Here is a 27,058-nt window from a genome sequence, read left to right on the forward strand (position 1 = left end):
AGCCAACTTGTTACACTAATAAAAAAAAGTTAAATCTTGGATTTAATCCGGTTTGCTCCCACAGTCCAGGGTTAGGTGGATTGGCCATGCTAAATTGACCCTAGTGTCAGGGGATTAGCAGGGTAAATATGTGGGGTTACGGGAATAGGACCTGGCTGGGATTGTGGTCGGTGCAGACTCGATGGGCTGAATGGCCTCCTTCTGCTCTGTAGGGTTCTATGATTTGTAGATGGGCTGTGAGCAAGTTTCTGGAAGTGACGCCCAAGCCACAGTCACAGGGCGAATGCAGGGCTGTAGCTGGGATGATGCATGCCGCTGAGGGAAGGGTTAATGTTTGGCTGCAATGCCGATTCTTGGCATCTGCACCGACAGAGTCTCGACCCACCTGCAGCTCACATGGCCAGCAATCTTCCAAAGCCACAAATAGCATCTTTTTAAGTTTCCGACCTCAATCGCTGATGTGATTAATCTTTCCAAACAAGTCAAGATCGATTACACAGACCTGCTCTTTAATATGTCACCTGGGCCCTTTGCAGAACGATATTCAGAGTGTGGGGGGGGCAGTTATCGTACTGGGGGGGGGTGGAGGGGTGAGTTGTCATGGTGGGGGGGTGGGGTGGGTTGTCGTGGTGGGGGGTGTGTGGGTGGGGGTTGTCATGTAGGGGGGTGGGAGGGGGGTTTTTGGGGTGGGGGGCTGGGAAGTTGTCATGTTGGGGGGGGTTGTCATGGTGGTGTGGGTGGGGGTGGTCGTGGTGGTCGGAGGGGGTGGGTGGGGGGTTGTTGAGGTGGGGGGGTTGGTTGTTGTGATAGGGGGGTGAGGGGGGTTTTTGGGGTGGGGGGCTGGGGCGTTGTCATGTTGGGGGGGTTTTCGTGGTGGTGGTGTGGGTGGGGGGGGTTGTTGTGGTGGAAGGGGGTGAGGGGGGATTGTTGGGGTGGGCAGAGGGGGTGAGTCATTGGAATTCGAGGGACAGTTTTCCTCGAGTGTGGGACTCCTGCCCATTTCTCGATGAGCGCTGGAAGCGTCGGTGAGAATCGACTCTTTACATACAGCGACAGATCTAAGTGTTTGTGGTTCATTTCCGAAGAGTGGGATTGAAGCGTATTTGAAGTGGCTGCTGTCTGTCCCGGGGGTTCCGCGGTGGTTTTACACTGAAGTCCCTCAGGAATGGAGTGGCAGCTCTTTGTGTGAGTACCGGGCTCAGCACGCTGGAGTCAGGGGGCCACTCAGCGTTGAAGCAATCACAACGCACCCTCTCTGAACAGGGAGCAGAGCAAACCCAGAGCTGTTTGATGCTAACATCTGCAGGAAAGAGTTTGATACGGCCAGATGTTGAGTGAATTGTTACCTTTTACCCAGTGTGTGTTATTCCGAGTCTGGCACTGGACAAGTGGCTAAACTTTACCAGGAGTTTATGAACTGTTACACATGTGTAAATAAAATCTACAGCTGGGGGTAACTTGGTACAACAGGTGTAAGCGAGGCTACCCCCATCATAACATTGCGTGACCCCGGAGTGACCCTGCAGTGAACCCAGAGTGACCCTGCAGTGAACGCAGTGTGACCCTGCAGTGAACGCAGTGTGACCCTGCAGTGAACGCAGTGTGACCCTGCAGTGAACGCAGTGTGACCCTGCAGTGAACCCAGAGTGACCCTGCAGTGAACCCAGAGTTGACCCCACAGTGAACCCAGAGCCCGATCGAGATTCAAAGTGAACCCGGAGCCCAATCAGGATTCAGAGTGACCCCGGAATAAACCCGGAGCCCGATCAGGATTCAGAGTGAACCCAGAATGAACCCGGAGCCCGATCAGGATTCAGAGTGACCCCGGAGTGAATCCGGACCCCGATCAGGATTCAGTGTGACCCCGGAATGAACCCGGAGCCCGATCAGGATTCAGAGTGAACCCGGAATGAACCCGGAGTCCGATCAGGATTCAGAGTGATCCCGGAGTGAACCTGGAGCCCGATCAGGATTCAGAGTGAACCCGGAGTGAACCCGGAGCCCGATCAGGATTCAGAGTGACCCCGGAGTGAACCCGGACCCCGATCAGGATTCAGAGTGAACCCGGAGTGAACGCGGAGCCCGATCAGGATTCAGAGTGAACCAGGAATGAACCCGGAGTCCGATCAGGATTCAGAGTGAACCCAGTGTGAACCCGGAGCCCGATCAGGATTCAGAGTGAACCCGGAGTGAACCCGGAGCCCGATCAGGATTCAGAATGAACCCGGAGTGAACCCGGAGCCCGATCAGGATTCAGAGTGAACCCGGAGTGAACCCGGAGTCCGATCAGGATTCAGAGTGACCCCGGAGTGAACCCGGAGCCCGATCAGTATTCAGAGTGAACCCGGAGTGAACCCGGAGCCCGATCAGGATTCAGAGTGAACCAGGAATGAACCCGGAGTCCGATCAGGATTCAGAGTGAACCCAGTGTGAACCCGGAGCCCGATCAGGATTCAGAGTGAACCCGGAGTGAACCCGGACCCCGATCAGGATTCAGAGTGACCCCGGAGTGAACCCGGAGTCCGATCAGGATTCAGAGTGAACCAGGAATGAACCCGGAGTCCGATCAGGATTCAGAGTGAACCCAGTGTGAACCCGGAGCCCGATCAGGATTCAGAGTGAACTCGGAGTGAACCCGGAGCCCGATCAGGATTCAGAGTGACACCGGAGTGAACCCGGAGCCCGATCAGGATTCAGAGTGAACCCGGAGTGAACCCGGAGCCCGATCAGGATTCAGAGTGAACCAGGAATGAACCCGGAGTCCGATCAGGATTCAGAGTGAACCCAGTGTGAACCCGGAGCCCGATCAGGATTCAGAGTGAACCCGGAGTGAATCCGGACCCCGATCAGGATTCAGTGTGACCCCGGAATGAACCCGGAGCCCGATCAGGATTCAGAGTGAACCCGGAATGAACCCGGAGTCCGATCAGGATTCAGAGTGATCCCGGAGTGAACCCGGAGCCCGATCAGGATTCAGAGTGACCCCGGAGTGAACCCGGAGCCCGATCAGGATTCAGAGTGACCCCGGAGTGAACCCGGAGCCCGATCAGGATTCAGAGTGAACCCGGAGTGAACCCGGAGCCCGATCAGGATTCAGAGTGACCCCGGAGTGAACCCGGACCCCGATCAGGATTCAGAGTGAACCCGGAGTGAACCCGGAGCCCGATCAGGATTCAGAGTGAACCAGGAATGAACCCGGAGTCCGATCAGGATTCAGAGTGAACCCAGTGTGAACCCGGAGCCCGATCAGGATTCAGAGTGAACCCGGAGTGAACCCGGACCCCGATCAGGATTCAGAGTGACCCCGGAGTGAACCCGGAGCCCGATCAGGATTCAGAGTGACCCCGGAGTGAACCCGGAGCCCGATCAGGATTCAGAGTGACCCCGGAGTGAACCCGGAGCCCGATCAGGATTCAGAGTGAACCCGGAGTGAACCCGGAGCCCGATCAGGATTCAGAGTGACCCCGGAGTGAACCCGGACCCCGATCAGGATTCAGAGTGAACCCGGAGTGAACCCGGAGCCCGATCAGGATTCAGAGTGAACCAGGAATGAACCCGGAGTCCGATCAGGATTCAGAGTGAACCCAGTGTGAACCCGGAGCCCGATCAGGATTCAGAGTGAACCCGGAGTGAACCCGGACCCCGATCAGGATTCAGAGTGACCCCGGAGTGAACCCGGAGTCCGATCAGGATTCAGAGTGAACCAGGAATGAACCCGGAGTCTGATCAGGATTCAGAGTGAACCCAGTGTGAACCCGGAGCCCGATCAGGATTCAGAGTGAACCCGGAGCCCGATCAGGATTCAGAGTGAACCCGGAGTGAACCCGGAGCCCGATCAGGATTCAGAGTGAACCAGGAATGAACCTGGAGTCCGATCAGGATTCAGAGTGAACCCAGTGTGAACCCGGAGCCCGATCAGGATTCAGAGTGAACCCGGAGTGAACCCGGACCCCGATCAGGATTCAGAGTGAACCCAGTGTGAACTCGGAGCCCGATCAGGATTCAGAGTGAACCCGGAGTGAACCCGGACCCCGATCAGGATTCAGAGTGAAGCCGGAGCCCGATCAGGATTCAGAGTGAACCCGGAGCCTGATCAGGATTCGGAGTGATCCCGGAGTGAACCCGGAGTCCGATCAGGATTCAGAGTGAACCAGGAATGAACCCGGAGTCCGATCAGGATTCAGAGTGAACCCAGTGTGAACCCGGAGCCCGATCAGGATTCAAAGTGACCCCGGAATGAACCCGGACCCCGATCAGGATTCAGAGTGAAGCCGGAGCCCGATCAGGATTCAGAGTGACCCCGGAGTGAACCCAGAGTGAACCCGAGTCCGATCAGGATTCAGAGTGACCCCGGAGTGACCCCGGAGTGAACCCAGAGTGAACCCGGAGTCCGATCAGGATTCAGAGTGACCCCAGTGATGATTCTCCATTGTTTTTTCAGTAACCTCGTGATGTTTGCCTTGAATCTGTGAAAGCAAACGGCAAAATATTCCTCAACATTTTATAAATTAACAGTAAGAATAGTTCCTGTCCCTCTCTCCTTTCGCTTCCCCCAGTCCCCTCTGGCTGAGTTCTCTGGACTCTGTGTTTGTATTCTCTGGGGAAGGAGTTGTGGAATGTTTTTTTTAGCTCTGCTCGGTGCTGGGTTTGTTTCACGTGGATTCCCGCGTGCAGGAGGATTCAGCAGAGCCCAGCAGACTGTTTCCATTTTGGGTCAGGGATTGGACAAGGTGCATAACAAGGCTGATTGGAATTTCAAGGCAGGAGAGACTGCAGGAGTTGGCGAGACGGAGGGGGTTGGAAGAGGAGGAGGAGGATTTTAAATTGGAACAGGAAGAGACTCTGACTCGGAGTGTTGAATCAGAGCTGGAATATATCGGTGACTGTCTGCATGGACAATAATCGCTGGGAAGAGCAGGAATCTCCTGAACAATATTTCTCCTTTAATCAAATCGACTAAACCAAACGGAAATAAAACTTCATAAATGATCTTTTGTTCAGTTATTTGTGAAGTTTACTGTGTGAGAAAGAGCCAACATCCTGTAGACAACACCACAAGAGTGGCTCCAATCATTGGATGTGGAGCACTTTGAAATCGTTCCTGGATGCAACCAGATACTCGACAGCATCCTGAGAATCCCACAGCAGCATAACCCAACACAAGAGGGGATGGAAGATGAGGAGAATTCTGTATAAGAATGTGTATTTCTGGGTAGGAGTCATTGCAGACTCGATGGGCTGAATGGTCTCCTTCCGCACTATAGGGATTCTACGATACAGATTATTTCTCTAGATCTGTCCTTCCAGCACAGGCTAAAAGCACAGAACAGAAATCATTTCCATTTTGACAGCACCTTTCAGGGTGTTTTACAGCCTATTCATTCTGCAGACACTGTTGTGAGGGATGAGACAGCAAGGGCAGCCAAGTTACGTCCAGGAAGACTCGGCTGATAAACATTATTAAGAATACGGAAACACTGGAATAGAGTTGACCATTCACACCGGATCATCCATCTCAACTCAATCCTCCTGCACTATTCCTGTTTCTCAATTCCCTTAAACACCCAAAAATGTATTGATTTATAACTTGAATAAATTAACACGAGAGCTCATAACTCTCTTAGATGTGGAAATTTTAAAAAATCACAATGAGAATTTTCCTTGTATCAGTCCTAAATGGTCAATACTTTGTCCTAAATCTATGACCCCTCGTTCCAGATTCCCCAAACAGGGAAACACTTTCTCAGCTCCAGTTCTTTATCCCTGGAATCATTCCTGCGAATCTCCTCTGTACTCTTTCCAATATCTTCACATTCCTCCTCAAGTATGGTGCCCAGATGGGGCCTAACTAGTGCCTAAGACAAGTTCAACATGACCTCCCAACTCTTGTACTCAATGCCCCTATTAATAAAGCCTGAGATACTGGATACTTTATTAACTGCTCCCTCAACATGCCTGCCATCTTCAATGACTTGTGTACCTACTCACCGAGGTCCTCTCTGTTCCTGCACCTCCTTTAGGGTTTCTCTCTTTATTTTATACGGTCTCTCCATATTCCTCCAGATTGAATCACCTCACACTTCTCTGTATTAAACTTCATCTGAGGGATATTTATCACCCCTTCCTGCCCTTGTTTTTAGCCAGGCCTCTGTTATATCAATAATATCACAATTCCATTGATTAACCTATGTCTGTAGTTCACCAATTTTATTAACCCCACACTGTGCACTCACATACATACACATTAACCCCAATTTAGACTTTTCTACTTTCCGCCTTACTTTGACCTCTATCTAATGATTTATTATTGCCTACTCTAATGCTATCAAACTCTCCAAGTATTCTATTTATCTCCATACTTCTCTCTGAGATATCCTGCTGATCGGGTAAAGTTTCTCTACTTCCCACTGCCAGATTTTCTCCTCTCCTCCTCAGGTTCCGATCCCCCGGCCAATCCAGTTTAAACCCTTCCCCCCCCAACCTCACGAGTAAACCTCACTAGTAAACCTCTCTGTGAGGATATTAGTCCCAGTCCTGTTAAGGTGCAAACCGTGCTTCTTACACAGGTCCCACCTTCCCCAGAACTGGTCCCAAAGCCGCAGAAATCTTCCCTCACTCCATTTCTCCAGTGGTTAAACTGCTCAATCGTCCAAATCTTACGCTCGCTGGCACACGACACTGAGAGTAATCCTAAGCTGAATGCTCTTGACGTCCTCCTTTTTAATTCCCTTCCTAACTCCCTGAAATCTGCTTTTAGGATGTTGACCCTTTTCTTGCCTACATTATTGGTTCCAACGTGAACTATGACCTCTGACTGTTCACGCTCCCCAAAAGAATGTCTTGTATCCTTGACTCTGGCACGAGGGAAGCAACTATCCATCCAGGGCCGCAGAAGTGCTGTGCTATCCCAAACTATGGAGTCCCCGACCACTATAAAACTCTCCCCCCCCCCCCTGCTGTACAGCTCAGCCTCCTGTGATGCCATGCTCTTACTATAGCCCCACGGGGAACCATTTCACTCACCGGTATTCAAAATGGGAAAAAGAGTGAGATAGCTTCGGGGAATTCCTCCACTACCTGTTTGATTCACTGAGATACTCTGGTGGTCACTCATTTCCTCTCTGCCTGTGTGCTTCTTAGCTGTGGTCTTACCACCTCTCGATCCACTTCACATCTTGTGGATACACCACAGTGAGTCCAGCTACCACTCGAGCTCTGCAACCCAAAGCTTCAGGTTTCTGCAGCTGGTTGCACTTCCTGCAGATGTACTTAGGAGGACACTTTGCGCTGACATGACTTCCCACATCCCACAGGATGCACATTCCACCTGGACAAGCTACACTGACAAGTTAAGTGCTTACCGCAGTGTGCTACAGCATAACAGCTCACCTGTCATCCACCAATCATCTCCGTGTTGAATCCGGAAAGGCCTATACTTACCAACCAATCAACTTACAGAACTCTTGTGACGGCGATTTTAGATTTTACCTGTAAATTCCTGGCGCGCTCTCTCTCGCTTTCTCTATCTCTCTCGGTCTCATTCTCTCACTCTCTCTATCTCTCACTATCACTCTCACTCTCTCTTTCGCCCAGAGGGTGGTGGGAATCTGGAACTCTCTGCCTGAAAGGGTGGTCGAGGCGGGAACCCTCACAACATTTAGATGAGCAGTTGAGCATACAAGGCTACGGACCAAGTGCTGGAAAATGGGATTAGAATAGATAGGTGATTGAGGCCAGTGCAGACAAGATGGGTCGAAGGGCCTCTTTCTGTGCTGTAAAACTCCATAACTTGACTTGAGTATGTTACCCCCTACAGAATGCGCTCATATCTTGTGTAGTAACCTTTGATGCGGTACCTTACCAAATACCTTTTGGAAATCCAAATACATCACATCTACAGGTTACCCTTTATCCAACTTGTTTGTTGTTTCCTCACAAAACTCTAATAAATTGGGTAAACACAATTTCCCTTCCACAAAGCTACGCTGACTCTGCCTGGATCCCATTATGATTTTCTTGGTATCTTGCTATAACCTCCTTGATACTGGATTCCAGCAAGATCCCCATGACAGATGGTCGACTAACTCATCAAAATAAAAGCAAATTACTGCGGATGCTGGAATCTGAAACCAAAAGAGAAAATACTGGAAAATCTCAGCAGGTCTGGCAGCATCTGTAAGGAGAGAAAAGAGCTGATGTTTTGAGTCCAGATGAGCCTTTGTCAAAGATTAACTAGTCAATGGTTTCCTGCTATGCGCCTCCCTTCTTTCTTGAATAAAGTTGTTACATTTGCTATTTTCCAATCTCCTTCCACAGCCAAAGGAATTTAGGAAGATTATAACCTATGCCTCTGCTACCTCCATTTCCCTGTTGTCTTTCTCTTTCCTTTCTTGAATAGTGGGATGACATTTTCTACTTTCCAATTGTGGGGGACGTTCTCAGAAATCTGGGATCAATTGGACACAAGACTGTTTAATGTGTTTTCTGGTGTTGTTTAGTTGAGATGCCTTGGTGAAGGTTAGCTGTCTCTGTGTGAACGGAAGATGGAACTTGTCTCCAAGTTGGTCTGTGTAACTCAGAACCACATTGGTTGCTGAAGGAGAGAGCAGGACAGTTGGGCAGATGTTTAGTTTCCCCAGTGGTTTGGGGAGTGAGGCAGGAGCTTTATACAGTGGCCGGCGATGTTAGAGATTCTGACCAATAATTATCTTGCGTGTTCAGGTCAGTGGAAACTATCGTTTAGAATATGGGAGAACTGGAAATTTCCTTTAAGTTTTTGATCCGTGTGCTGAGAAAAACTCTTTGTACTTCCTCCTCTTTCAAAGTGAAAAAGCAATTTTACAGTTTTCTGAGGAGGAGAGAAAGTGATTTATGTTATAAAACTGTCAGAAATAATTTGATTCATGCCAGTTTCTTTGAACTTTCATTCAAGTGTAAGGAAGGAAAAGATAATTTTATAGGCCTGAAATATATTGTTCCTTTATTGAAAATGATTCCAGGGCAGATTTTCTGAGTAAACTTTGAACATCTGCCTGGGCATCAATAAGAATGCGGATTCTATGGGATCGCGTTTTGAAATAAAGTCCCCAGCAGTTTTCCATGCCTGTGTCCATGTCTGTGTCCTTGCTTTGGATCTATCCAGTTCCCATGATTATTTGTTGGAAAAGTCATGGTTTCGGGAAGTCCCAATCTATCCAAAGTTCCCTGAGATATGGATTGACATTGAGCTGGGGTCAGAGGTTATGGGCTCGAGCTCTGGGTCTGTTTGGACTCCAGCGCATTACTGATGGAACACAGAATTTTCCTTGCCAATGACCTTTGTTAGGATGATGAAGGGTGGGAGAGATAGGGGAGTGACCCGAACCGCCTGAAACTGTAACCCTCCTGCCCTGCCCCAGTTACACACTCCTGACTTGGATCATGGAGAATAGTCCCAGAGCATTCAGTTCATCTGTTTAATTGTGACCTTTAGCTGGAATGATAAAGCAAGGACAGTTTAACTGTTCAACGTGAAATTGAGGTTCCTCGGGCAACATTCAAGGAAGAACTAGGAGGTCCTCGAAGTCACCACTCCTCTGTGCTCCACAGATGATTTCCCCGTGTGTCACGTATGCAAAAGCTCTGATATTTTCGATAATTCTCACTACACATCAAACAAATTCAATCTCTCTGAGGTGAGTACATTTAGCTGTGACAAGGAACTGTACAAATCCAAATCTAACCTTCCTTACAGAGGGTGGTAGGGAGTATCACAATGAGTCGGTAGAAGGTGCTTTACTCTGTATCTAACCCCGCGCTGTCTCTGTCCTGGGAGTGTTTGATGGGGACAGTGTAAAGGGAGCTTCACTCTGTATCTAACCCCGTGCTGTACCTGTCCTGGGAGTGTTTGATGGGGACGGTGTAGAGGGAGCTTTACTCTGTATCTAACCCCGTGCTGTCTCTGTACTGGGAGTGTTTGATGGAGGAGAGTGTAGAGGGAGCTTTACTCTGTATCTAACCCTGTGCTGTACCTGTCCTGGGAGTGTTTGATGGGGACAGTGTGAAGGGAGCTTTACTCTGTATCTAACCCCGCGCTGTCTCTCTACTGGGAGTGTTTGATGGAGGAGAGTGTAGAGGGAGCTTTACTCTGTATCTAACCCCGTGCTGTACCTGTCCTGGGAGCGTTTGATGGGGGACAGTGTAGAGGGAGCTTTCCTCTGTATCTAACCCCGTGCTGTAACTGTCCTGGGAGTGTTTGATGGGGACAGTGTAAAGACAGTTTTACTCTGTATCTAACCCCGCGCTGTCTCTGTACTGGGAGTGTTTGATGGAGGAGAGTGTAGAGGGAGCTTTACTCTGTATCTAACCCCGTGCTGTACCTGTCCTGCGAGTGTTTGATGGGGACAGTGTGGAGGGAGCTTTCCTCTGTATCTAAGCCCGTGCTGTACCTGTCCTGGGAGTGTTTGATGGGGACTGTGTAGAGGGAGCTTTACTCTGTATCTAACCCCGTGCTGTACCTGTCCTGGGAGTGTTTGATGGGGACAGTGTAGAGGGAGCTTTCCTCATATGGAAATGTTTTTTTGTGTAGGCTGTGGGCTGTTTGAAGACGGGCATCAGCACGGGGTTGATTCTTTATCCTCACCAAGTGTGTATTTGTCCAGTTTGTTTTGGTCTGCAGTTGGTGCCAAACATGCTGGATTTTACCTCCCTTCACTTTGGCAGCAGGACAGTCTGTCTGTACTGGGAGCTGAACAAGTGGATTTGGAAAACTGAGCCAGGAACTGTCTGAGTAATGCTGTCTGAAACATCAGAGTAAACTCTATAAGGAGTTGGCCTGTCTACAGGCAGTGTAAATGTTGGAACATGCGATTATTAATGATCGATATTTACACTTTCTGTACGGAAGCTGACACTCAGACACAGGGACTGAAAGAAACCACATGGAAATGAATTGTTTCCTTTGACCTGGTGTCTATTAGCAATCAGTGCAGAAGGAGGCCATTCAGCCCATCGAGTCTGCAATGACCACAACCCCACCCAGGCCCTATCCCCATAACCCCATGCATTTACCCTAGCTAATCCCCCTGACACTAAGGGGCAATTTAGCATGGCTAATCCATCTAACCCACGCATCTTTGGACTGTGGGAGGAAACCGGGAGCACCCGAAGGAAACCCATGCAGACACAGGGAGAACATGCAAATTTCCACACAGACAGTGACCCAAGGCAGGAACCAAACCCGGGTCCCTGGCGCTGTGAGGCAGCAGTGCTAACCACTGTGCCACCGTGCCGCCCTGCACATATGGTAAAGAGGCCTAACTCAGAGGAGGAAATATAAAGTAATAGGGTTTGGGCTTTTAACTGTTGACTTTCCTTGTTCTGTCTAACCTTCCCACTCTCCTCCCCTCTTCCTCCCTTCCCTCACTCATCCTCCTCCCTCCCCTCCTCCCCTTTTCCTTAACTCTGCTCAAATCCTCCTCCCCAATCTCCTCCTCCTCTCTCTTTCTCCCCCCTCGTTCCTCTCTTCCTCTCACCCCTCTGTTGCTCCCTTTCCCGCTCTCTCCCTTGGCCTCAGCAATGGCGGCCTGAGTTCTGTGCCATTGATGCTTGCTGTACTAATTCCTGTTCCTTTCCCGTTGCAGAGTGAAGCAGGCACAGTCAGTGTTACTGAGGAAACTCACGCTATCCAGCCAGCACTCTGTCAAAGTCACCAAGAGCCAGGCACCACCATCAACTGATGCCACATCCAACCCAAAAAGCAAGGGCCCAAAGGGAAACGCCAGGGTGCACGGACGGAGTCATCCCAGAGGCAAACAAACAAACCTCCAAGGTAAAGGTGGAGGGAAGGTGGGGTGTGGGAGGAGGATCTGTCCTGAGCCACACAGTCAGGTTTGGTGCAGCAGGGGGTGGACTAACAGTTCAGAGGGGAATGAATCTCCCTCACCGCAGAGTCTTCACAACAAACCAGACGGCCACTGCCTGGCAGGGTCAAAAGTGATCTGAGCATTTCTCATCCAGTTCCCATGGTTACAGATTAGTATTAATACGTACAATTCAGAAACGGATCCTTCAAAGCCGCAATCCGATCGCCATGAATATCACCCACAAAGACAAGATCGACAGACAAGGGAACACCACCAAGTTCCCACCCAAGCCACACGCCTTCCTGTAACGATATTGCCATTCCTTCACACTTGCTCTTTCAAACTCTCTCTTCCAAAGAGCACAGTGGGGGTAAATACACCACCTCAAAACTCACCACCACCTTCCCAGAAATTAGAAATGGTCAATAAATGTTGCTCGTGCTAGTGATGCCCATATCACAGGAAACAAATAGTCCGTGCTCTATCTGCCCTGGGAGTGTTTGATGGGGACAGTGTAGAGGGAGCTTTACTCTGTATCTAACACTGTGCTCTACCTGTCCTGGGAGTGTTTGATGGGGACAGTGTAGAGGGAGCTTTACTCTGTATCTAACCCCATGCTGTACCTGTCCTGGGAGTGTTTGATGGGGACAGTGTAGAGGGAGCTTTACTCTGTATCTAACCCCATGCTGTACCTGTCCTGGGAGTGTTTGATGGGGACATTGTAGAGGGAGCTTTACTCTGTATCTAACCCCGTGCTGTACCTGTCCTGGGAGTGTTTGATGGGGGACAGTGTAGAGGGAGCTTTATTCTGTATCTAACCCCGTGCTGTACCTGTCCTGGGAGTGTTTGATGGGGACAGTGTAGAGGGAGCTTTACTCTGTATCTAACACCGTGCTCTCCCTGTCCTGGGACTGTTTGATGGGGACAGTGTAGAGGGAGCTTTACTCTGTATCTAACCCCGTGCTGTACCTGTCCTGGGAGTGTTTGATGGGGACAGTGTAGAGGGAGCTTTACTCTGTATCTAACCCCATGCTGTACCTGTCCTGGGAGTGTTTGATGGGGACAGTGTAGAGGGAGCTTTACTCTGTATCTAACCCCGTGCTGTACCTATCCTGGGAGTGTTTGATGGGGGACAGTGTAGAGGGAGCTTTATTCTGTATCTAACCCCGTGCTGTACCTGTCCTGGGAGTGTTTGATGGGGACAGTGTAGAGGGAGCTTTACTCTGTATCTAACACCGTGCTGTACCTGTCCTGGGAGTGTTTGATGGGGACAGTGTGGAGGGAGCTTTACTCTGTATCTAACCCCGTGCTGTACCTGTCCTGGGAGTGTTTGATGGGGACAGAGTAGAGGGAGCTTTACTCTGTATCTAACTCTGTGCTCTATCTGTCCTGGGAGTGTTTGATGGGGGACAGTGTAGAGTGAGCTTTACTCTGTATCTAACACCGTGCTCTCCCTGTCCTGGGACTGTTTGATGGGGACAGTGTAGAGGGAGCTTTACTCTATATCTAACCCCGTGCTGTACCTGTCCTGGGAGTGTTTGATGGGGACAGTGTAGAGGTAGCTTTACTCTGTATCTAACCCCGTGCTGTACCTGTCCTGGGAGTGTTTGATGGGGACAGTGTAGAGGGAGCTTTACTCTGTATCTAACCCCATGCTGTACCTGTCCTGGGAGTGTTTGATGGGGACAGTGTAGAGGGAGCTTTACTCTGTATCTAACACCGTGCTGTAGCTGTCCTGGGAGTGTTTGATGGGGACAGTGTAGAGGGAGCTTTACTCTGTATCTAACCCCGTGCTGTACCTGTTTTGGGAGTGTTTGATGGGGACAGTGTAGAGGGAGCTTTACTCTGTATCTAGCCCCATGCTGTACCTGTCCTGGGAGTGTTTGATGGGGACAGTGCAGGAGGGACCTTTCCTCTGTATCTAACCCTGTTCTGTACCTGCCCTGGGAGTGATTGATGGGGACAGTGTGGAGGGAACTTTCCTCTGTATCTAACCCCATGCTGTACCTGTCCTGGGAGTGTTTGATGGGGGACAGTGTAGAGGGAGCTTTACTCTGTATCTAACCCCGTGCTGTACCTGTCCTGGGAGTGTCTGATGGGGGAACAGTGTAGAGGGAGCTTCACTCTGTATCTAACCCTGTGCTGTACCTGTCCTGGGAGTATTTGATGGGGACAGTGTAGAGGAAGCTTTACTCTGTATCTAACCCCATGCTGTACCTGTCCTGGGAGTGTTTGATGGGGACAGAAACACTGAGCAGAAACTGCTAGCCAAGTTCCGCACACATGAGGATGGCCTAAACCGGGATATTGGGTTCATGTCACACTATCGGTAACACCCCCAGCTTTCTGGACTTGCAGAATCTTACTGGCTGTCCTGTCTGGAGACAATACACATTTCACACGGGCGGCACGGTAGCACTGTGGTTAGCACTGCTGCTTCACAGCTCCAGGGACCTGGGTTCGATTCCCGGCTTGGGTCACTGTCTGTGTGGAGTTAGCACATTCTCCTCGTGTCTGCGTGGGTTTCCTCCGGGTGCTCCGGTTTCCTCCCACAGTCCAAAGATGTGCGGGTTAGGTTGATTGGCCATGCTAAAAATTGCCCTTTGTGTCCTGAGATGCATAGGTTAGAGGGATTAGTGGGTAAATATGTGGGGGTAGGGCCTGGGTGGGATTGTGGTCGGTGCAGACTCGATGGGCCGAATGGCCTCTTTCTGTACCGTAGGGTTTCTATGATTTCTATGATTTCTTTAACCTGTGCCTAATGCTCTCTCCACTCTCATTGTCTGTATCTTTAAAACTTGATTAGCTGTAAAGATTCACATTCTAAACAGTATTCTGTAACTTGAGTTTGTGTCTGTATGCCTTATTTGTGATGTGGAGATGCCGGTGTTGGACTGGGGTAAACACAGTAAGAGTTTTAACAACACCAGGTTAAAGTCCAACAGGTTTATTTGGTAGCAAATACCATTAGCTTTCGGAGCGCTGCTCCTTCGTCAGATGGAGTGGAAATGTGCTCTCAAACAGGGCACAGAGACACAAAATCAAGTGACAGAATACTGGTTAGAATGTGAACCCCTACAACCAACCAGGTCTTAAAGATATGGTCGAGTCTTGAGTAGAGTCCATGCTTCCAGAATCTGGTGTTAGGCATTCGAACGATGTGTGTCACCCAATGGAGCTGGTCTGGAATGCTGGGCAAGGCATCTTGGGACTTCCTCACCAGGGCTGTGAGCTGAGACTTTTCTGCTTCAATTTCTGGAGTGCGTCTTCGATCTTTGCCCTTCAGACCAGAGGCTCCTTGCTGAGTTACAGCTGACAGAGCAAGAACTGTTAAGAAGTGGGGCAGCACGGTGGCACAGTGGTTGGCACTGCTGCCTCACAGCGCCAGGGACCTGGGTTCGATTCCCAGCTTGGGTCACTGTCTTTGTGGAGTTTGCACGTTCTCCCCGTGTCTGCGTGGGTTTCCTCCGGGTGTTCCGGTTTCCTCCCACAGTCCAAAAGACATGCTGGTTCGGTGGATTGTCCGTACTAAATGTGTAAGGATAGGGTGGGGAAGAGAGCCTGGGTAACATACTCTGTCAGAGAGTTGGTGCAGACTCAATGGGCTGAATGGCCTCTTCTGCACTGTCAGGATTCTATGATTATTCAATAATCTTTGAATAGATTCTGGGAAATCCGTGAACTGTACACATTCCCATTGGACCTTAAGTAGCTGCGTATTTTCTGCATTTTTAACTGGATCTGCATTCTTAATGAAGCAGTGTGTGCGTGTGAGTGTGTGTGTGTGAGTGTGTGTGTGCGCGTGTGTGTGTGTGCGCGTGTGTGTGTGTGCGCGTGTGTGTGTGTGTGTTCGTGTGTGTGTGTGTGCGTGCGTGCGTGCGTGCGTGCGTTGGTGTTAGTCTGGGCATGTGTTGATGTGGGTGTGGGTGAGTGTTAGTGTGTGGGTGTGAGTTGCTGTGGGTGTGAGTTGCTGTGGGTGTGGGTGAGTGTTAGTGTGAGTTGCTGTGGGTGAGTGTTAGTGTGTGGGTGTGAGTTGCTGTGGGTGAGTGTTAGTGTGTGGGTGTGAGTTGCTGTGGGTGAGCGTTAGTGTGTGGGTGTGAGTTGCTGTGGGTGTGGGTGAGTGTGTGTGTGTGTGGGTGTGAGTTGCTGTGGGTGTGGGTGAGTGTTAGTGTGTGGGTGTGAGTTGCTGTGGGTGAGTGTGAGTGTGTGGGTGTGAGTTGCTGTGGGTGTGGGTGAGTGTTAGTGTGTGGGTGTGAGTTGCTGTGGGTGAGTGTTATTGTGTGGGTGTGAGTTGCTGTGGGTGTGGGTGAGTGTGAGTGTGTGGGTGTGAGTTGCTGTGGGTGTGGGTGAGAGTGTGTGGGTGTGAGTTGCTGTGGGTGTGGGTGAGTGTTAGTGTGTGGGTGTGAGTTGCTGTGGGTGTGGGTGAGTGTTAGTGTGTGGGTGTGAGTTGCTGTGGGTGAGTGTGAGTGTGTGGGTGTGAGTTGCTGTGGGTGTGGGTCTGGACAAGGTTTTGAGAGTGAGTAGCAGTGTGGGGTGGATGTGTGAAAGTGAGAGGGGATTGGGTGTGAGCCTGAGTGTGTTGTTTGGATTTGAACTTTGGTGGGTGGGTGTGTGGGTGTGTGGGTCTGGGTGTGGGTCTGGGTCTGGGTCGGGGTGTTTGTGTGTATGTGTGGGAGAGAGTGTGACAGTGTGTATCAGTGTGAAGTGCAGCATACACAATCCGAATGAATATTCTGTCTGTGCTGTCCCTGGGGTTGAGATTACCCAGGCAAACTCCAGTTAGTTTGTTTGGGGCTAAAATACCGTCGCTTTAGCCGGACTGCAGCCAAGAGTTGCTCAGGCCTTTGCCAACTGATTTGTAATCCAGCCTCACAGATGTTGGCCAGATGCCACTGTTGCTAATTTGCAGCATTCTGCTCAAGACAGTGATAGCGGATCCTTCAACATCCATTCTGAAAACATGCTCTGCCCCTCCCCTCCGCTCGACTGCCCCTCCCCTCCGCTCGACTGCCCCTCCCCTCCGCTCGACTGCCCCTCCCCTCTGCTCGACTGCCCCTCCCCTCCGCTCGACTGCCCCTCCCCTCCGCTCGACTGCCCCTCCCCTCCGCTCGACTGCCCCTCCCCTCCGCTCGACTGCCCCTCCCCTCCGCTCGACTGCCCCTCCCCTCCGCTCGACTGCCCCTCCCTCCGCTCGACTGCCCCTCCCCTCCGCTCGACTGCCCCTCCCCTCCGCTCGACTGCCCTCTCGCGCCCTCCGCTCGACTGCCCCTCCCCTCCGCTCGACTGCCCCTCCCCTCCGCTCGACTGCCCCTCCCCTCCGCTCGACTGCCCCTCCCCTCCGCTCGACTGCCCCTCCCCTCCGCTCGACTGCCCCTCCCCTCCGCTCGACTGCCCCTCCCCTCCGCTCGACTGCCCCTCCCCTCCGCTCGACTGCCCCTCCCCTCCGCTCGACTGCCCCTCCCCTCCGCTCGACTGCCCCTCCCCTCCGCTCGACTGCCCCTCCCCTCCGCTCGACTGCCCCTCCCCTCCGCTCGACTGCCCCTCCCCTCCGCTCGACTGCCCCTCCCCTCCGCTCGACTGCCCTCCCCGCTGATGCCCCTCCGCTCGACTGCCCCTCCCCTCCGCTCGACTGCCCCTCCCCTCCGCTCGACTGCCCCTCCCCTCCGCTCGACTGCCCCTCCCCTCCGCTCGACTGCCCCTCCCCTCCGCTCGACTGCCCCTCCCCTCCGCTCGACTGCCCCTCCCCTCCGCTCGACTGCCCCTCCCCTCCGCTCGACTGCCCCTCCCCTCCGCTCGACTGCCCCTCCCCTCCGCTCGACTGCCCCTCCCCTCCGCTCGACTGCCCCTCCCCTCCGCTCGACTGCCCCTCCCCTCCGCTCGACTGCCCCTCCCCTCCGCTCGACTGCCCCTCCCCTCCGCTCGACTGCCCCTCCCCTCCGCTCGACTGCCCCTCCCCTCCGCTCGACTGCCCCTCCCCTCCGCTCGACTGCCCTCCCCTCCGCTCGACTGCCCCTCCCCTCCGCTCGACTGCCCCTCCCCTCCGCTCGACTGCCCCTCGGCTGCCCCTCCGCTCGACTGCCCCTCCCCTCCGCTCGACTGCCCCTCCCCTCCGCTCGACTGCCCCTCCCCTCCGCTCGACTGCCCCTCCCCTCCGCTCGACTGCCCCTCCCCTCCGCTCGACTGCCCCTCCCCTCCGCTCGACTGCCCCTCCCCTCCGCTCGACTGCCCCTCTTGCCCTCCGCTCGACTGCCCCTCCCCTCCGCTCGACTGGCCCCTCCCCCTCCGCTCGACTGCCCCTCCCCCTCCGCTCGACTGGCCCCTCCCCTCCGCTCGACTGCCCCTCCCCTCCGCTCGACTGCCCCTCCCCTCCGCTCGACTGCCCCTCCCCTCCGCTCGACTGCCCCTCCCCTCCGCTCGACTGCCCCTCCCCTCCGCTCGACTGCCCCTCCCCTCCGCTCGACTGCCCCTCCCCTCCGCTCGACTGCCCCTCCCCTCCGCTCGACTGCCCCTCCCCTCCGCTCGACTGCCCCTCCCCTCCGCTCGACTGCCCCTCCCCTCCGCTCGACTGCCCCTCCCCTCCGCTCGACTGCCCCTCCCCTCCGCTCGACTGCCCCTCCCCTCCGCTCGACTGCCCCTCCCCTCCGCTCGACTGCCCCTCCCCTCCGCTCGACTGCCCCTCCCCTCCGCTCGACTGCCCCTCCCCTCCGCTCGACTGCCCCTCCCCTCCGCTCGACTGCCCCTCCCCTCCGCTCGACTGCCCCTCCCCTCCGCTCGACTGCCCCTCCCCTCCGCTCGACTGCCCCTCCCCTCCGCTCGACTGCCCCTCCCCTCCGCTCGACTGCCCCTCCCCTCCGCTCGACTGCCCCTCCCCTCCGCTCGACTGCCCCTCCCCTCCGCTCGACTGCCCCTCCCCTCCGCTCGACTGCCCCTCCCCTCCGCTCGACTGCCCCTCCCCTCCGCTCGACTGCCCCTCCCCTCCGCTCGACCGCCCCTCCCCTCCGCTCGACCGCCCCTCCCCTCCGCTCGACCGCCCCTCCCCTCCGCTCGACTGCCCCTCCCCTCCGCTCGACTGCCCCTCCCCTCCGCTCGACTGCCCCTCCCCTCCGCTCGACTGCCCCTCCCCTCCGCTCCCCCTCCCCTCCCCTCCGCTCCCCCTCCCCTCCCCTCCGCTCCCCCTCCCCTCCCCTCCGCTCCCCCTCCCCTCCCCTCCGCTCCCCCTCCCCTCCGCCTCCCCTCCCCTCCCCTCCGCTCCCCTCCCCCTCCCCTCCGCTCCCCCTCCCCTCCGCTCCCCCTCCCCCTCCGCTCCCCCTCCCCCTCCGCTCCCCCTCCCCCTCCGCTCCCCCTCCCCCTCCGCTCCCCCTCCCCCTCCGCTCCCCCTCCCCCTCCGCTCCCCCTCCCCCTCCGCTCCCCCTCCCCCCTCCGCTCCCCCTCCCCCTCCGCTCCCCCTCCCCCTCCGCTCCCCCTCCCCCTCCGCTCCCCCTCCCCCTCCGCTCCCCCTCCCCCTCCGCTCCCCCTCCCCCTCCGCTCCCCCTCCCCCTCCGCTCCCCCTCCCCCTCCGCTCCCCCTCCCCCTCCGCTCCCCCTCCCCCTCCGCTCCCCCTCCCCCTCCGCTCCCCCTCCCCCTCCGCTCCCCCTCCCCCTCCGCTCCCCCTCCCCCTCCGCTCCCCCTCCCCCTCCGCTCCCCCTCCCCCTCCGCTCCCCCTCCCCCTCCGCTCCCCCTCCCCTCCCCCTCCCCCTCCGCTCCCCCTCCCCCTCCGCTCCCCCTCCCCCTCCGCTCCCCCTCCCCCTCCGCTCCCCCTCCCCCTCCGCTCCCCCTCCCCCTCCGCTCCCCCTCCCCCTCCGCTCCCCCTCCCCCTCCGCTCCCCCTCCCCCTCCGCTCCCCCTCCCCCTCCGCTCCCCCTCCCCCTCCGCTCCCCCTCCCCCTCCGCTCCCCCTCCCCCTCCGCTCCCCCTCCCCCTCCGCTCCCCCTCCCCCTCCGCTCCCCCTCCCCCTCCGCTCCCCCTCCCCCTCCGCTCCCCCTCCCCCTCCGCTCCCCCTCCCCCTCCGCTCCCCCTCTCCCTCCGCTCCCCCTCCCCCTCCGCTCCCCCTCCCCCTCCGCTCCCCCTCCCCCTCCGCTCCCCCTCCCCCTCCGCTCCCCCTCCCCCTCCGCTCCCCTTCCCCCTCCGCTCCCCCTTCCCCCTCCGCTCCCCCTTCCCCCTCCCCCTCCCTCCTCCCCTCCTCCACCCTCCCTCCCCCCCCTCTCCCCAATATTGAAACCAATATCTGGGCTGGAGAGAAGTTGTTGTTGTTGTTGTTGTTGTCCTGAACTCACTGGAGGGTTAATGGGCGTGATTTGAATGTTAATGGGCGTGATTTGAATGTTAATGGGCGTGATTTGAATGTTAATGGGCGTGATTTGAATGTTAATGGGCGTGTTTTGAATGTTAATGGGCGTGATTTGAATGTTAATGGGTGGGACTTTATGGCCTCACTCTGGCGAGATTGTCGACTCCCGCCCGATTCCGGTGGGGTAGAGTTTCAACCAATGTCCTTGGTGGGGGAGGAAATGGGAAAAAGATGGAAGTGGAGATACTGGAAGTGTATTAGCACCTGCACCCATGGAAACTAGAAGCAGGAGGAGGCCATTCGGCCCTTCCAGCCTGCTCCACCATTCATTTTGACCATGGCTGATCATCAAATTCAATATCCTGATCCCCCCTTCCCCCCATATCCCTCGATCCCTTTAGCCCCAAGAGCGATATCTATTTTCTCCTTGAAATCAGACAATGTTTTGGCCTCAACTACATTCTGTGGGAGTGAATTCCACACATTCACCACCCATTTTACACCCTTGAATTTACACCCATTCAGGTAGTAATCTGTCTTCCGATTATTGCTTCCAAAGTGGATAACCTCACATTTAACCACATTATACTGCATCTGCCATGCATATTCCCACTCACTCAGCCTGTCCAAATCACGCTGAAGCATCTCTGAATCCTCCTCACAGCTCACCCTCCCACCCAGCTTTATATCATCTGCAAATGTGGAGATAATGTGGAGATAATGTGGAGATAATGTGGAGATAATGTGGAGATAATGTGGAGATAATGTGGAGATAATGTGGAGATAATGTGGAGATAATTTATACATAATACATAAATAATAGATACAGAACAATTTTTTTACACAGAGGGTGGTGGGTGCCTGGAACTCGCTGCCGGAGGAGGTAGTGGAAGCGGATACGGTAGTGACTTTTAAGGGGTGTCTGGACAAATACATGAATAGAATGGGAATAGAGGGATATGGTTCCCGGAAGGCTGGGGGTTTTAGTTCAGTCGGGCAGCATGGTCGGTGCAGGCTTGGAGGGCCGAAGGGCCTGTTCCTGTGCTGTAATTTTCTTTGTTCTTTGTTCTATTCAGTTCCCTCTTCCCAATCATTAATATATAATGTGAACAGTTGGGGTCCGAGCACAGATCCTTGCGGAACCCCACTAGTCCCTGACTGCCAATCAGAAAAAGACCCATTTATGCCAACTCTTTGCTTCCTATCTGCTAACCAGCTTTCTATCCATCTCAAGACATTACCTGCAATCCCATGTCCGTTAACTTTACAGAGTAGTCTGTTATGTGAGACCTTGTCGAAAGCCTTCTGAAAGTCTAAATAAACCACATCCACTGGTTCTCCTCAGTCAACTCTACTAGTTACATCCTCAAAATATTCCAATAGATTCGTCAAGCATGATTTGCCTTTGTAAATCCATGCTGACTTTGTCTGATTATACCGCTGTCTTCCAAATGCTGAGTTATGAAATCCTTGATAATGGACTCTAGCAACTTCTGGCTTCAGAACTGGCTTGCCTGAAGAGGGCAGAGAGTAGTTGTAGACGGGTCTTTTTCTGAATGGAGGTCGGTCACCAGTGGTGTGCCCCAGGGATCTGTTCTGGGACCCTTGCTGTTTGTCATTTTCATAAATGACCTGGATGAGGAAGTGGAGGGATGGGGTTGGTACGTTTGCTGACGACAAGAAGGTTGGTGGTGTTGTGGATAGGTTGGAGGGATGTCAGAAGCTGCAGCGTGACATAGATAGGATGCAAGACTGGGCGGAGAAGTGGCAGATGGACTTAAGAACATAAGAACATAAGAAATAGGAGCAGGAGTAGGCCATCTAGCCCCTCGGGCCTGCCCCGCCATTCAATAAGATCATGGCTGATCTGACGTGGATCAGTACCACTTACCCGCCTGATCCCCATAACCCTTAATTCCCTTACCGATCAGGAATCCATCCATCCCCGCTTTAAACATATTCAGCGAGGTAGCCTCCACCACCTCAGTGGGCAGAGAATTCCAGAGATTCACCACCCTCTGGGAGAAGAAGTTCCTCCTCAACTCTGTCTTAAACCGACCCCCCTTTATTTTGAGGCTGTGTCCTCTAGTTTTAACTTCCTTACTAAGTGGAAAGAATCTCTCCGCCTCCACCCTATCCAGCCCCCGCATTATCTTATAAGTCTCCATAAGATCCCCCCTCATCCTTCTAAACTCCAACGAGTACAAACCCAATCTCCTCAGCCTCTCCTCATAATCCAAACCCCTCATCTCCGGTATCAACCTGGTGAACCTTCTCTGCACTCCCTCCAATGCCAATATATCCTTCCTCATATAAGGGGACCAATACTGCACACAGTATTCCAGCTGCGGCCTCACCAATGCCCTGTACAGGTGCATCAAGACATCCCTGCTTTTATATTCTATCCCCTTCGCAATATAGGCCAACATCCCATTTGCCTTCTTGATCACCTGTTGTACCTGCAGACTGGGCTTTTGCGTCTCATGCACAAGGACCCCCAGGTCCCTTTGCACGGTAGCATGTTTTAATTTGTTTCCATTGAGATAGTAATCCCATTTGTTATTATTTCCTCCAAAGTGTATAACCTCGCATTTCTCAACGTTATACTCCATTTGCCATATCCTCGCCCACTCACTCAGCCTGTCCAAATCTCTCTGCAGATCTTCTCCGTCCTCCACACGATTCACTTTTCCACTTATCTTTGTGTCGTCTGCAAACTTCGTTACCCTACACTCCGTCCCCTCCTCCAGATCATCTATATAAATGGTAAATAGTTGCGGCCCGAGTACCGATCCCTGCGGCACGCCACTAGTTACCTTCCTCCAACCGGAAAAACACCCATTTATTCCGACTCTTTGCTTCCTGTCGGATAGCCAGTCCCCAATCCACTTTAACACACTACCCCCAACTCCGTGTGCCCTAATCTTCTTCAGTAGCCTTTTATGGGGCACCTTATCAAACGCCTTTTGGAAATCCAAAAACACCGCATCCACCGGTTCTCCTCCATCAACCGCCCTAGTCACATCTTCATAAAAATCCAACATGTTTGTCAAGCACGACTTTCCCCTCATGAATCCATGCTGCGTCTGATTGATCGAACCATTTCTATCCAGATGCCCTGCTATCTCCTCTTTAATAATGGATTCCAGCATTTTCCCTACTACAGACGTTAAGCTGACCGGCCTATAGTTACCCGCCTTTTGTCTCCTTCTTTTTTTAAACAGCGGCGTAACATTAGCCGTTTTCCAATCAACCGGCACTACCCCAGAATGCAACGAGTTTTGATAAATAATCACTAACGCATCCACTATTACCTCTGACATTTCTTTCAATACCCTGGGATGCATTCCATCCGGACCCGGGGACTTATCCACCTTCAGTCCCATTAGTCTACCCAGCACTGCCTCTCTGGTAACATTAATTGTATTAAGTATTTCTCCTGCTGCCATCCCTCTATCGTTAATATTTGGCAAACTATTTGTGTCCTCCACCGTGAAGACCGACACAAAAAACTTATTTAAAGACTCAGCCATATCCTCATTTCCCACTATTAACTCCCCCCTCTCGTCCTCCAAGGGTCCAACATTCACTCTAGCCACTCTATTCCTTTTTATATATTTATAAAAACTTTTACTATCATTTTTTATATTAATTGCTAGCCGAGCTTCATAGTCTATCCTTCCTTTCTTTATCGCTTTCTTAGTCTCTCTTTGTTGTTTCTTAAATTTTTCCAATCACTTGTTTCTCCACTATTTTTGGCCACTCTGTACGCAGCTGTTTTTATTTTAATACTCTCCTTTATTTCCTTCGTTATCCACGGCTGGTTCTCCCTTTTCTTACAATCCTTGTTTTTTGCTGGAATATATTTTTGCTGAGAACTGAAAAGGATCTCCTTAAAAATCCTCCACTGTTCCTCAGCTATCCTACCTGCCAGCCTGCTCTCCCAGTCTACCTTAGCCAATTCATCCCTCATCCTATCATATTTCCCTCTGTTCAAACAGAGGACACTGGTTTGGGACCAAACTTTCTCCTCTTCCATCTGAATCAGAAATTCGACCATATTGTGGTCATAAGATCCTTAATTCTACCTACCTCGTTACACAATACCAGATCCAAAATAGCTCGTTCCCTCGTCGGTTCCGTAACATGCTGTTCAAGGAAACTATCCCGACAGCATTCTAAGAACTCTTCCTCCATTCCACCCTTACCGACTTGAGTCTGCCAGTCAATGTGCATGTTGAAGTCCCCCATGATTATTGCCGTTCCGTTTTTACACGCATCCCTTATCTGCTTGTTTATAGCCCTCCCTACCTCAACATTATTATTTGGGGGCCTATATACCACACCTACTAGTGTCTTTCTCCCTCTACTATTCCTCATCTCTACCCATAATGATTCCACGTTTTGTTCCTCAGAGCCTATGTCATCCCTCAGTACTACCCTGATATTATCTCTTATTAATAGCGCGACCCCACCACCTTTTCCTTCCTGTCTATTCTTCCTAAACGCCTGATACCCCTGGATATTCATCTCCCAGTCCTGGTCACCTTTCAGCCACGTTTCTGTAATGGCCACTAGATCGTACCCACTCGTGCTGATTTGCACCATCAACTCATTTACCTTGTTCCGAATGCTTCGTGCATTCAGGCAAAGTGTCCTTATTCCAGCTTTTATCTGGACCCGCTTTGATGAGTCGCGAACACCCTCTCCCTCTACTCCCTTATCTAAATTACCGCCTTCATTCACTTGCACCCTCTCCTCTACCATTAATTTTGTAATTCCCCTTACCCCTGCATCCTCCACCCCATCAATTAGTTCCTTGATCCTAGTCAACTCTTCTAGCTCCCCTCCCCCCAACCTATCTAGTTTAAATTCTCCCCAGTAACCTTAGCCAACCTACCGGCCAGGATATTGGTCCCCGTGTGATTCAAGTTCCACCCGTTTTTTGTATACAGATCACTTCAACCCGGATAAATGTGTAGTGGTCTATTTTGGCAGGTCAAATGGGATGAAGGAGTATAATATCAAGGGTAAGACTCTTAGCAGTGTAGAGGATCAGAAGGACCTTGGGGTCCGGGTCCATAGGACTCTTAAATCAGCCTCGCAGGTAGAGGAGGTGGTTAAGAAGGCGTATGGTGTGCTGGCCTTCATCAATCGAGGGATTGAGTTTAGGAGTTGGGAGATAATGATGCAGCTTTATAAGACCCTCGTCAGACCCCACTTGGAGTACTGTGCTCAGTTCTGGTCGCCTCATTACTGGAGGGATGTGGAAATGATTGAAAGGGTGCAGAGAAGATTTACAAGGATGTTGCCTGGATTGGTTGGCATGCCTTATGAGGATAGGCTGAGGGAGCTCGGTCTTTTCTCCTTGGAGAGACGAAGGATGAGAGGTGACCTGATAGAGGTGTACAAGATGTTGAGAGGTATAGATCGGGTGGCTTCTCGGAGGCTTTTTCCCGGGGCCGAAATGGCTTCTACGAGAGGACACAGGTTTAAGGTGTTCGGGAGAAGGTACAGAGGAGTTGTATGGGGTAAGTCTTTCACTCAGAGGGTGGTGGGTGAGTGAAATCGGCTGCCGTCAGTGATGGTGGAGGCAAACTCGATGGGGTCTTTTAAGAGACTTCTGGATGAGTCCATGGGACTTAATAGGATTGAGGGTTATAAGTAAGCCTATATATAAGCCTAGGTCGGTAGGGACATGACTGGCGCAACTTGTGGGCCGAAGGGCCTGTTTGTGCTGTATTTTTTCTATGTTCTACGTTCTAACTTCCCCAGTACCGACGTTAGGCTCACTGGTCTATAGTTCCCTGTTTTCTCTCTACCTCCCTTTTTGAATAGTGGACTTACATTAGCTACCCTCCAATCTGTAGGAACCAACCCAGAGTCCAAAGAATTTTGGAAAATAACCACCAATGGATCTACTATTTCCAGGGCCAGTTCCTTAAGGACTCTGGGATGAAGATTATCAGGACCTGGAGATTTATCCACTTTCAATCCCATCAATTTCCCCAAAACCATTTCTCTACTAATGCTGATTTCCTTCAGCCCCTCACTAAAACATGTTTCTCTCGGCACTTCTGGTACATTATTCATGTCTTCCTTTGTGAAGACTGAAGCAAAGTACAAATTTAATCCCTCGGCCATTTCCTTATTCCCCATTTATGAATTCTGGAAGGGACCCGCATTCGTTTTTCTTTATCTTTTTCTCGACCTATCTGTAGAAACTTTTATACCCAATCCTGAGGAAGCATTTTCACCCTAGATTTATTGTTAAAGCTTTTATAATTTGTGTGGCCAATGGCTGCTGTACTTTGTTGTCAGTCAAAAGAAAACAGAAGTTGAATTGATTTCAGCAAGATGGAAGAAAGATTAAAGCCTCCGCAGCGAGGGACTCAGCCAAACACCAGGGACATGTGTTCCTTACCTTAGAAGGATGATGAATGAGTTAGTTTTTTTTAAATTTGGTGCCCTGCGGGAATAATGAACTTCCTCCTCATGTTGTCAAGCCAGGCTTGTCCGAATGCCAACACTGTGAACAAGTGAAAGGTTTACAGCCTCTGGGTGTGCGTCCATTGGCAGACTTGCTCTGGATTATCCTCGCATCCTAAATCTGCACAATTAGCCCAACTTCTCATCCTCTACTCGTTCCTCACTCCGATAACTATCTCCTCCTCACTCCGATAACTATCTCCTCCTCACTCTGATAAACACCTCATCACTCTTAGTGTAGCTACTAACACACTCAGGATTGTTCTGCAAGTGCTGCTCGATCACAGAATCACATCGAACAGTAGACATTGTGTCATTGTGTGTTCAGTGTGATGTTCCCATTCTAATAAAACAGAACAGACCATAGCCTGCGAGTAATACCATGGGAGATCCGCTAGGTCC

At 52.3% G+C, this 27,058-nt stretch overlaps 1 protein-coding gene across 3 annotated transcripts in view; it reads left to right on the top strand.

Annotated features, from left to right (window-relative positions):
* Positions 1-27,058, top strand: part of LOC144511479 (latent-transforming growth factor beta-binding protein 4-like) — a 175,640-nt gene that overhangs the window by 23,043 nt on the left and 125,539 nt on the right. For all 3 annotated transcript variants that reach the window (XM_078241868.1, XM_078241869.1, XM_078241870.1), the window contains exon 3: positions 11,622-11,809. In XM_078241868.1, coding sequence (XP_078097994.1) covers positions 11,622-11,809 — 188 coding nt within the window. The remainder of the gene's footprint in view (positions 1-11,621; positions 11,810-27,058) is intronic.

The sequence above is a fragment of the Mustelus asterias genome, chromosome 24, assembly GCF_964213995.1.
Source record: "Mustelus asterias chromosome 24, sMusAst1.hap1.1, whole genome shotgun sequence".
Lineage (NCBI taxonomy): Eukaryota > Metazoa > Chordata > Chondrichthyes > Carcharhiniformes > Triakidae > Mustelus > Mustelus asterias.